General features: G+C 36.2%; 1 protein-coding gene across 1 annotated transcript in view; it reads right to left on the reverse strand.

The window, feature by feature from the left end:
- Window positions 1-12,667, reverse strand: part of sif (guanine nucleotide exchange factor still life) — a 1,225,751-nt gene that overhangs the window by 782,322 nt on the left and 430,762 nt on the right. The window contains exon 4 of the mRNA XM_081760149.1: window positions 574-692. Coding sequence (XP_081616275.1) covers window positions 574-692 — 119 coding nt within the window. The remainder of the gene's footprint in view (window positions 1-573; window positions 693-12,667) is intronic.

Here is a 12,667-nt window from a genome sequence, read left to right on the forward strand (position 1 = left end):
TCCACATTTCGATTATCTTTTATCTATTTGAAGATATCACATAATTACTGTAAAATTAGCGGTATTTTAATTTCGCTGGGATGAAGACTCTTATAGCTTGAGTCTACTTTTTGGGAGGTTGGGAACAATGCGATAACTAATGGCGAGTTTCTTGTGAAGCATAAGTTGATGGCACTACATCACTCTCCTTATAGTTAAGGTCTTATCCCTCCCCCCCCCCCCGACTTATTTCTTATCCGCCGAATGATACGGGGAATAAAAGGACATCATTGTGGAAAGAATGCACGCAGTGTTGGCACAATACCCAAAGAAGATTCCGATTCCAAACTTCCAGGGGACGAACGAAAAGTAGCAGAAGCGCTGGCAATAATGTATTGACACAAAATTATCTTATTTTTAAGATTTTTAATCCATTATATATCTTGTGAATGTCGTGAGTTACATTTTGAACAGATCCTATAATGTTCATTCCGAAGTTTGGGAGAAAAGAAAATTTATTCGAGAGGGGTCCACTTCTGAGCATGACCACACTCGATTTCTAGAACAAAGAGGAAATAAAATAAAGGTACTTACACAGCATTCTCTGAACTGCTTTGCGTCGATTGGAGAGGTGAAATTGAGTCCCCATGTGTCGTTTGTTACAGGGTCCTTCCAATAGACGAAGCATTCCGACGCCTGCCCTATTCTAGTCCCTGGAGAAATAAAAATAACAATAATGTTAGACATGAATTATAAATTACGTACAGAACATTGGCTTGGTATATTTCTAAGTAACTATAAACAGGAAGCCTTAGGCCGTTTAGAATGTGCGTGCGTTGTTTGGGATTAATTTTTAAATTTATTTAGCACTTGGATCAAAGTTTACCATTTCGTTTCGTTTCCAATACGCATCTTAATGGGGAAATACGCACTGAATCAATGGCAGTCCTCATTGTATCCTTATGTTATTGCTTCTCGGGTCCCGGTGGTCGTTTAAATATGCCGGTGGTATTTTAAATATACCCTTCAAATAAGGCAGGATCCCAAATCTCCTCTCTGAGCCTAATTTCATCCCCTTCAGCTTCACAAATTTGGCGGTAGGAGCGTTAACGACGCTGTCACCTTTGTAAAAGGCAAGGCAAACAGAATCAGGTGTGAGAGTGTAGTGGTCGAGGAAGCAGGTGTTGTTATTTTACGAGGAAGTTTTGTGGTGTTTGATATAATGAGTTTTAGCAATATTCTTAAAATTACCATATTGTATGTGATAGATATTTTGTTGGTATTTTCTGCATTTTAAATGATGTAAGTAGATGGCAATAATAATGTTTGTATGTGTTAAGTGTCTCAAGATATACCGTATTTATCCGTGTGTGCCGCGCACCTTTTTTGCACAAAAACAAAGTCAAAAAACAGGGTGCGCGGCATACACGAGGAAATGTAGAATTGACTGAGCCACCAAGCATTTAAAATCACGGGGAGTTTTTATTAACCTAACAATGGAATATTGTGAGTAATTTTACAAGAGTAGAAAAGTTTTAATATAAAATGACAAGTTACAGCTCATCTTTCCTCTTACATCTACATGATCGGCCGACCACAAAAATACCGTACTTATACTATCATCTATTAGCCAAGTCTTTCACCATGCACTAATTTCCAATAAGGATCAATGGATGGCTATTGAAGCTGATGACAATTGACTAGCTTGCAGCGTACTTGGAAATTCTTACTATGGCCACTTTTGGCGCTCGGGTAACCTTTTGTAAATTCATGGCATTGTGGTATTTGAAGCCCAGTCGGATTTGTTATTCTGTGAAGCAGGTACTGTTAACATTCAAGTACCGCGTGTTACGTTGGTGAGTACCGATATACCATACATGAAAGTCTGTGGTTTGTGTGGTTTTACGTGCTGTTGTTAAGAACATAAACATGTGTTCCGCGAGGAAGATAAGATCATAAAATTGATGTGCGATGCTTACACGAGTTTTTTTTTTTTTTTCTTAATTTAACGTTCCAGAAATTGGGGGTGCACGGCTTACAGGGGGGCGCGGCATACACGCGTAAATACGATATTCATTGTGAAGGTTGGGATTGCCAAATTAGCATAAAAATTATTTTTAATTTTCACTGAATCTTTCTAATTTCACCTCATTCTATTTGTTTCGATTCTGACGTGACCCCGGCCATTGAGATAAAAAGCAGCCTGCAAACTATACAATGTTCCTAGACAAAAATTGAAAGATTATATGAAGAAATCCGAAGTTTTAAGTTAAGAAGATTTATGGGGATTTAAGACTTAGATTCCCGGACTGTCAGCATATATGGCTATATTAGTTCGACTCGTATGAGGGATGACGTCTCTCGGCGATCACACTGTCCGGCAAAAGGGAGGGAACAAAGGATTGGGGAAGGAAAGAAGCAGCCTCGGATCTATATATTAGGTATCACCCCGGCATTTACCTTGTATGAATGAGGAAAAGCCAGGAAAACCTCATTCAGTATGGGCGGTCTGAAAAAGCTTTTTACACTATTTCGGCCGAGTGCCCCCACCGAGAATCGAACCCAGAACCGCTAAGTTCAAAAGAGTTGGTAGCTATGAAAAGTAATGGAAAACCAGTGCTGACACCAGATTTATAGGAACAGCTTCTTGGATATTGTATGGGATGGAAATGGAGAAGAAATAATTGATTTGACAATAAAAGATTTAGGGCGCATGGCCTACCAACTACCTATCCGTAACAATATTCCGCACCCTATTTAGTAGAACGTATTTGACACGTATGGCAAGATAGCCCCCACTTTAGAAAATGGAAACAATGACTACGTCATTTGTTTGTACTACGTTTGTACCGTTTGTACCGAAAATATTTTCGTTTGTACCATTTTCCTTATAGGGTTACTTGAGAGGTCAACTGGGGGGGCTATCTTGGCGCCAAGATAACCCTCCGTATCACAGCACGGAAAATTGAAATACACCATTCGAAAGCAAATCGTTTGTAAAGTTTGTACCGAAAAAGGTTTTGATTGTATCCTGATAGTTTTCGAGAAACAGGGGATGACATTTGGGGGCTATCTTGTACGCATGATAGGCCCCGTAATGTGTTTTTTCCATACCCATTAATAAGTATTATGTGTTTATTCATGTGAATTTATGTGTATTTAGAATTCTGGTTGTGCATATCCAAATTAAAAAAAAAAAATTTCGGAAATAATGTTAGAGTTAAATCGGCGAGTGGGAAAACAGTGTGAATCCGAAATAAGCCATTTTGAAGAAAAGGCAAAAATAACACTAAAGATGTAGAACTACAAGTTGTAATGAAGAGCAGTACAATTTACAATACCTCGCACGTTATAGCAGAATGCTATAGTGTCGACTGTATATTTGTGGCATTAACAAAAGAAAGTTCTTTCTTCAAATATCTCAAAATGCGTTTTGTGGACTAGTAGTGTTTTTCCACCCACAGATTCAATTAAATTTTCTCTATTTCTGCCCTTTTCCGTAAGTAAATACGTATTATTCAGCAATGGCATACTTGCTTTCGGTTATTGCCCATGAAAGCGGCAAGCTTCTCGAACCGTTAATGTGACAGATATAAACAGTTAATTTCTTTATTTGGTGTAAAGCTGAAACGTGGAAAGGACGCAGTTTAGGTGAGTAAACATTTCATTTTTTTTATTTTTCTTTGTTTAAGATCATTTCTGTAAATCCAGTTTTTTTTTTTTTTTTGAATTTGTACACACTTTGTTATTCTTTTTACGGTATTTATTTACAGAAAAGGGCAGAAATAGAGAAAATTTAATTGAATCTGTGGGTGGAAAAACACTACTAGTCCACAAAACGCATTTTGAGATATTTGAAGAAAGAACTTTCGTTTGTTAATGCAACAAATGTACAGTCGACATTATAGCATTCTGCTATAACGTGCGAGGTATTGTAAATTGTACTGCTCTTCATTACAACTTGTAGTTCTACATCTTTAGTGTTATTTTTGCCTTTACCTCAAAATGGTTTATTTTGGATTTACATTGTTTTCCCACTCGCCGATTCAATTCTAACGTTGAGTTATTCCCAACAAGGTCTATTTTCGTTTGGATATGTACAACCAGAGTTCCAAATACACATAAATTCACATGAATAAACACATAATACTTATTAATAGGTATGGAAAAAGTACACATTACGGGGCCTATCATGCGTACAAGATAGCCCCCAAATGTCATCTCCTGTTTCTCGAAAACTATCAGGGTACAAACAAAACTTTTTTCGGTACAAACGGTACAAACGATGTGCTTTCGAATGGTGTATTTCAATTTTTTGTGCTGTGATACGGAGGGTTATCTTGGCGCCAAGATAGCTCCCCCAAATGTCGTCCTCTGTTTCTCGAAAACTATCAGGGTACAAACAAAACTTTTTTCGGTAGAAACTTTACAAAAGATTTGCTTTCAAATGGTGTATTTCAATTTTTTGTGCTGTGATACGGGGCGCCAAGATAGTCCCCCCAAATGTCATCCCCTGTTTCTCGACAAGTATCAGGGTACAAACAAAACTTTTTTTTCGGTACAAACGATTTGCTTTCGAATGGTGTATTTCAATCTTTTGTGCTGTGATACGGGGGGGGGGCTATCTTGGCACCAAGATAGCCGCCAGTTGACCTCTCAAGTAACCCTATAAGGAAAATCGTACAAACGAAAATATTTTCGGTACAAACGGTACAAACGTAGTACAAACGAATGACCTAGTCATTGTTTCAATTTTCTAAAGTGTGTGTGTGTGTGGGGGGGCTATCTTGCCAGACGTTATTTGACTTCTTTTATCTTTTATACTAACTCTGGCTTTTCTTTACCCTTGCCGCGTAGCCCTGACAAAATAAAATTAACATCCCACTGTTACTAATTTTAACCTACTGATTTTATCGCTGTGTTTCATGTTTTCTATCTTTTATTTTTTCTATGGCAGACTTTTTACTGAATTTTAGGCATTGGAGAGTGCAAAAAGACCTTTGCAGTATACCGCACCCACCCCGATCTCTTACTATTAGTTCTCATTACGTTTCTTAGAATGCGATCTTTTCTCAGCTAACATCGTAATCATTTCTTGCCTTTATAATTGTTCCAAGTATTGTTTTTTTTTTCTCTACTATTCGCAACATTTAATCATTTTTCTCTCTTTGATCTAGCTAATTTTATTCTTCTTCATACTCACATTTCGTAAATGCTTTTCCTCGTTTTAATTTTCGACATCACATATACTCCATACAAAACCTTTGACGATAATGTATTTATTTAGTGATCCTGAAAATGCTTCCCCCCCCCTTCTTTCTTAAAAAATTGTCCTCCTCACTGGTCTAGCAGCTAGTGTGCAGCACCAGCACCAGTAAATGGTTCAGAAAAGCTACTGACTGTAGACTAGATGTCCGATAATGTGTTGGGGAGAGCACACATCGAATGCAATGTTATGATTAATTCAGAATGTACAGCTTAATGCGACACACCTCTTCCTCAACCAAATTCCACAAAAAAAAAAATATCACAAAGAATGTGTGTGATCAGAGCTCCAGACTTTCAAGCAAAAGCAGGTGTGTAGTGGATTTCAAATCCTGGTCGAAAAGGACAGAATTTTTTTTCTCATTTAAATCTTGAAAGAGATACGTATGTTTCTATAGCTTCGCTTTATCTTATAATCTTCCCTTTATCTGGAGAGGTTAGGATGCTGAAATAAGTAGATATAGGAAGATATGAGAAAAGAGAGAGAAATCATATTATTATATTGACAGTTAAAAAAAAAATACACCTCTAATGAAATGTGCATCTCGGACACTCTTAGAAACTTCGAGAAAAACATATTGGTCCCTATCCCGAAGAGAAAAGGTGCACGGAAATGCGAAAAACACAGAATGCTAAATTTGCTTTCCCAAGCATAAAAAATATTGTGCAAAATTATCGCACAACGAATAGGAGGGAAAATCTAGGAACGGCTATCGGAGGACCAGTTTGGATTCAGGAGAAAAAGGGGAACAAGGGAAGCAATACTGTGTCTACGGTTGATCATGGAACAGCACATCAGAATAAACAAACCAATTGTGATAGCATTTGTAGATATAGAGAAAGCTTTTTACAACGTAGATTGGAATATCATGTTCAGAGTGTTGAAGAATCTGAAGGTGGATTACAAAAACAGAGGAATAATGTACCAACTTTACAGGAACCATCAAACAGGTATTATACAAGAGATCAGAAGGAAGCAAGAAAAAAAGTTTCAAACACTTGGAAACACTTGTAATGATACCATAAAAGATGAAAATTGTAATAACATTATAGTTATGTTCCGGCTAAGCAGGATCAAAACGTTGTTACCATTTCCCTCAAAGCGGTCAGAAAATGCTATCATTACACTTAGTATATATATATATATATATATATATATATATATATATATATATATATATATATATATATATATATATATATATATATACACCATTTTTCTTTATAATTGTTTCCAGTATGGTTTTGTTTCTTATCTACTATCCCCTTCGATCTAGCTATTTTTTTATTATTCTTCACACTCACATTTCGGAAACGTTTTCCCTCGCTTTTTATTCCACTTTTCGACATTACATATACTCTATACAAAATCTTTTGACGAGAAAAAAATATTTAGTGATCCTCAAAAGCTTTTTTGTTTCTGTCTGACAAATAAATAGCTCTCGTTACTGGTCTAGCGGCTAGAGCGCTCGCCTTTAGGTCCACAAGGTCTCAAGTTTGATTCCCGATGGCAGAAACTTGAAAAATTTGACTGCATTACGGAAATCCTATATTAAACTGTCGTTCCAAGTCTTATATAGTCTCGGCAGTGAAAAATGACGCTTAACTTCAACAATCATTCTTTTAAAAAAAATTCACGAGTTCTATTTTTTCGTTCAAATTTCATATCTTCATTAAATTTTTCGAAAACTGTAATTCAATATTTTGCCATTCAACTTTCTACGGCATTTCAAGGGCGTCATTTATTGGAGCAGGAGGGGCAGTTTGTCCCCCTCCAAGAGTTTGAGGAATACATATACTTTAATCGATTGTCTGCTAATATACTAGTACAAAACGTCCAAGTCTTATGTCGGTGGCGCTCTTATCCCCCTCAAGTGAAATCTGAAATGACGCCCCTGCAACATTTAGAGGCAAATGAATATTCTCCGGCCCTGTACTACACAGGGATAAAAGTGGATCTGAAAAGATAGGGAGACGGTAGGTAGCGACATGACGTCACACCGTTCCCCCTGCCTATCTTTGCCCATTGTAATTTTTTTTAACAACTGGGGAGACGCCGTACAAAACTTTTGGAAGTTGGGGAAGGCGTCCATCCGCGTTCTCCCGTACTTTTATCCCTGGTACTACTCTCATTCACTCATAAGCTAGTTTCCAAGTAATGACGATCTCTTCGAGACAGGATAATTCAAACATGAGTATGTAAATTCCCTACATGTCCTCACCAGATGACACCTCGCTTACTTGATTTTTGTTTCCATGAGAGAGCATAAAACCAGCTACTTTTGAATATACCAAGTAATTATTAATTAAATCATAGATATGTTGCAGATCCAAAATTAAGATTTTGCTGAAAACTATATTCCACTGAACATATAATACTACTAAGTATCATTCATAACTCCAAAATAACAATTTTTCTATTACTTATAATACAAAAATCACCAGCTGCTAGTTCATCCGGAGAAGGCGTTACCTTCTGTGGCCCGCCCAGTTTCGACTGGGAATGAAATTGCAGTTTAAAAAAAACAAAAAAAAAACTGCTAGTTCAACAATTATCCAAATATTCGTGAGCTTGATCTGCTACAGAATGTATTCTGAATAAACCATTTAGGAAACTACACTCGAAAATAAAATCGATTTCTACTTGTGTTGTGTATAAATAGGCTTATTAAACACTATTTCATAAGGTATAACTGTAACACAAACTTATGCTTGTGAGTTTATTAACAAGGTTTTGGGTCCCTAGGGTTGCCAACGAAACCACAATTGAGGTAGACAACTCTACGAAATGGATGCTAAACTCGCATCCAACCTACGTTTTGCGGTTTCTGTTTCGCGGTTTCAGGAAACTTTGTACATTTTACGGTTCTAAGAAATGCATCACGGGATTTACGATTGCATTTGAATAAGCAGTTAAAGCACCACTTGTGTTATCAAATTTTATTTATTTTATTATCATACTTTATACAGGGTAAGGTAAAAGATGTTAACATTAAACGGATGTTCTTTTTATTTTGCAGATTAAACCACGGCGTGCCGATATACCATTGAGGAACGAAGAAAAATAGCTGCCTAGATGGAGGTTTTTCATTTCCCAAGCATCGTACAGGAAAAATTCACCGTTTGGACCGGACGGGATGCATCTTGGCGTCTGACAATTGGTAGAATCTACGAGAAGTTTGTAAGGACGGGGTCCGTTCAAGACAATTGCAAGGGGGTAGAAAGAGATCTGTCCGAACTGAAGAGAATATCGTCCTCGTCTAGGAAGCGATGATAGCCAGCCCAACCAAGTCCTCGCGCAGACTTTCTCTAGAGACTAACATTTCTCAAAAGTCAGTGGTTAGAATTTTACACCGTGATTTAGGAACGAAGCCATGCCACTTGCATATTAGGGTGGAACGAAAAAATCAAATTTTCGAGAATCGAATTGTAATAGGGCTCAAAAGTTTCGTATTTGGATGCTAATCAACGGAAAGATAAAGAAAATAATCACACTTTGGATCTTTAGTTCGCGCAAACTGCCTAAAATTTGCAAATATGACCCAAAAAAAAATGCCGTTACGCAAGGAATATAAAGATTATTATTTTTATTTCTATTGTGTCTAAGTACTTTATTTTAGTTGTGTAAGGTCATGTTTGTTATTAATTCGTTAATGTGAGTAAGTTTATACTTCTTATTTTCATAATGATTTTGCAGCTTTTTGCCCATTACTCAACATTTTTTTATGAAATGGCCTAGAACTAACAACAAGGAGGTGTCTGCAATTCGAGTTCCACCCACACCCTATCCAACTGTCCTACCAATTAGTGTGTGCTAAATTATGTTGATTTAGTCAAGGACGTTGTCTTAAATTGAGAGTTTTTATCAAATTTTGGCATTGTGAGTCTTGAGAGCAAAGTTGCTCTGATGTAGCATCTCTGTTTTCTTGTCCCTACACTTTTCCTGCAGACTCCGTGACAAGTTTGACACATCTTTCAACTTCCTGAGTATAGCATGGAAAATTTAGGAAGTCTAAATTTTGATGCCATGGACTACAGTGAGCTGATATATTGGGGAAAATGTAAGCTGTCTCCCCCTCCAGTGCTCGAAACCATAACAACAGAAACTATCTTAATCACTTATGTATGACAAATCTGCTCCTGAGTTTGACTTCTTAAATTTTCCATTGTGAACGTGTTGATTTGTAAATTTTCTTGGCCCATCTCTTATTTCCCATTTATTGCTATTTCATACTACACAGTGGGTATAGATCTGTTTTCAAGGGCTATAGGAAATTTTATAACTAATTGATTAGCATAAAGCCAATCTTTGGCAGGGATCTCAGTTAGTGATACAATTTGAAGGCATAATTAAAATTCCACAAATGCAAATAGTTGTTTACTAGCATCTGTGAACGGTTCAGAATAGACCGTTATTGTGAATTAGAAGTCCGGTGGTATATTGGAAAGAACACGCCGAGTGCGATCTAAAAGTTGATTCTAAGTTTATGGTCTGGGGTAAAAGTGGATCTGAAAAGGTAGGGGTACGGTAGGTAGCGGCATGACGTCACACCGTCCCCCTGCCTATCTTTGCCCATTGTAATTTTTTTTTAGAAACCGTGTGACAACGTACATATTTTTGTAAGTGGGGGACGGCGTCCCACCGCATTCTTCCGCACTTTTACTCCTAGGTTTAATGGAATAAACCTCTTCCTTAACCAAGTTTCACAAAAATGTCACAAAGAGGTGACACAGAGCTATAGACATTCAAGCAAATGCAGGTGTGTCGTGGATTCGTGACTTCAAATTCTTGTCGAAAAACACATAATTGTTTCGTCATTTAAATCTTGAAGGAGACATGTTTCTATAGCTTCTCTTTATCTCATAATCTTCCGTTTATCCGTAGAGGCGAAGACGCTGAAATAAGTACTCGAAGATATGAGAAAAGAGAGAGAAATCATATTATTATATTGGCAGTTTAAAAAATACACCTCTAAAGGATTTTAAAAGTTCAGTTTTCAAAAAAAAAAATCCTCTTCCCCTCTCTTATCTGTCTGGTAAAGAGATTTTGTCATTAACCTAGTTGTTTAGGGAAACAAATGGACCTTATAGGCGTTATACCCGTTCAATTAAATATCACCGTTCAAACTTTTTACAGCATTTAGAGGCAAATTAACATCCGGCGGGGGTACACTACACTCATTCACCCATACGCTAGTTCAGTGGCGTATTTAGGATTTTGTTTCGGGGAGCTATGCACAACACTGGGGAGCAGGGGGATAATTGCTCACCTGAGTTTGAGAATTAAATACAGAGCGTTCAAAAAGTCTCTATACACCTGAATCGTGGCAAGTCAAAGTTTGGAGGCTCATGGGGGACATTTCCAACATTAGCTGTGAAAATGTGTGTTAAAATGTGTGTGTATATGCTACGCCCTGTATACAGTGCTTTTATGCCATAAAATATAATAAAGTTTGAGTAAAATAATTTTCTCGTTGGTTTGAATATGTAACAATTCAGGTGTATAGAGACTTTTTGAACGCTCTGTATATTTTAATCGATTGTCTACTAACATACTAGGAAAAAGTAAAATTCGTACGTCGCTGGAGGATCTTACCATCCTCTCCAGGCAAATCTGAAATGATGCTCCTGCAAACACACGTTGAATATTTATTATCTCATTTTAATTTAACTGATTTCATTTTAGAAAAAGAATGGAAAAATTCAGCTTTATCTGTGTACGTTTTTTTTATATGAAAGAAAATGTTCAAACAAGTTGAAGCTGAAATATACTGATTGTAGATTTAATGCCAAGAATTGCAAAGTGGTGAATCTTATAAGACATGATATACACAAAAATTTAGCAGTGAATCTAACCTTTTATTCTATTCATAGAAGAAAAAGGAAGCATTTTTCTACTCTCTTGGCCTACCTAATTTCCAGGGCTATTTATTCCCACCTCTTGATTTTCTTTAATTCAAACATTATCTTTCTTTATAACTAAATTATGTAACTATTCCTTTGCTATAATGACTAAAGTCCCGTTATGTTGATATCTGTGTGAGTTGGTGTGGAACGCAAGTTTCGCTTATCAGTTTCTCTTAGTTTTGGTGTTACTGACGACAGCCGACTTGAATCACAACTAACAACAGTCAAAAATATGATAGAAGAAACGAAAGAAAGTAACAACTAAGAAAAAGAAACAGCAGAGTAGAATGAATGAAAGAAATAAAAAAAAGAACGCAGTTCTTACATGGAATGAGATTTGATAAATACAATATTATTTCTGAACAAAGAGCATAAGAAAATGGAAAATCAAAGAAATTCTTAGAAATGTTAAGAAGGATTATTATTGTTGTAAATGCAATGCGAAAAACTAACATTTTAATTCGGAAGGGGATTGAGCACGATAGCCCAGTAAATACGCCACTAGGCTAGCTTAAACAAATGACGATCTCTTCGAGAGGGGAAAAATTCAAACACAAGAATGTAAATTCCGTACATGTCCTCACCAGATGACAGAGAATCTTACTTGATTTGTTTCCCTGAAGGAACGTAAAGCCAGTTACTTTTGAATACACCAAGTAATTATACATTAAATTCACTAATATATTGCCAAACCAAAACTAAAATTTTTCTGAAAACATGCTCCACTGAATATATAATACTACTAATTATCATTCACAACTCAAAAATAATAATTTTCTATTACTTTTAAATACAAAGATCACCAATTACTTAGTAAGAATCTTGATTTTATCCTTTTGGTCTTTTGGATTATCGAAAAATATCTACTGAAGAACTATTTAGAGAACTAGTCAAGAATATTAAGATATATCTATTTACATAACGTGTAAATATTAAACACTGCTTCTCCATGTATAACTATAATACGCAAACTCTGTGGTTATGAATTTGTTAATGAAGTTCTACATACTTAGGATTGCCAACAAGGCTACAATTGAGGTGGACAACTCTACGAAATGGACGCTAAAATCGTATCCAACCTACGTTTTGCGGTTTCTGTTTCGCAATTTTAGGAGTTCTACAAAATGTATCGCGGGATTTACGATTGCATTTGTGTTATCAAATTTTCACTGGTATACAAATTTTGATCAAGGTCGTGCTTATGTTGGTTTTTCGTCGGTTTCTTAATGATTTGCACTCGCTGAACACGAATATGGCAGTTATTTTCCGGTAATGTCAAAATTTGTGATGATATAAGCATATCAGATTTTATTAAAACAGTAACATATTATACAATTGTATCTTATGAGAACATTGAACTACAAGCATAACACAAACATTGTAGTCGTGCTTCTGTTGATTTTTCATTGTTTTCTTAATGACTTGCACCCGCTGAACACGAGTATGGCAGTTATTTTCCCGTAATGTCAAAATTTGTAATGATATAAGCATATTAGATTTTACTCAAACAGTAATA

Source organism: Thermobia domestica, chromosome 5, assembly GCF_964235325.1.
Source record: "Thermobia domestica chromosome 5, izTheDome1.hap1.1, whole genome shotgun sequence".
Classification (NCBI taxonomy): domain Eukaryota; kingdom Metazoa; phylum Arthropoda; class Insecta; order Zygentoma; family Lepismatidae; genus Thermobia; species Thermobia domestica.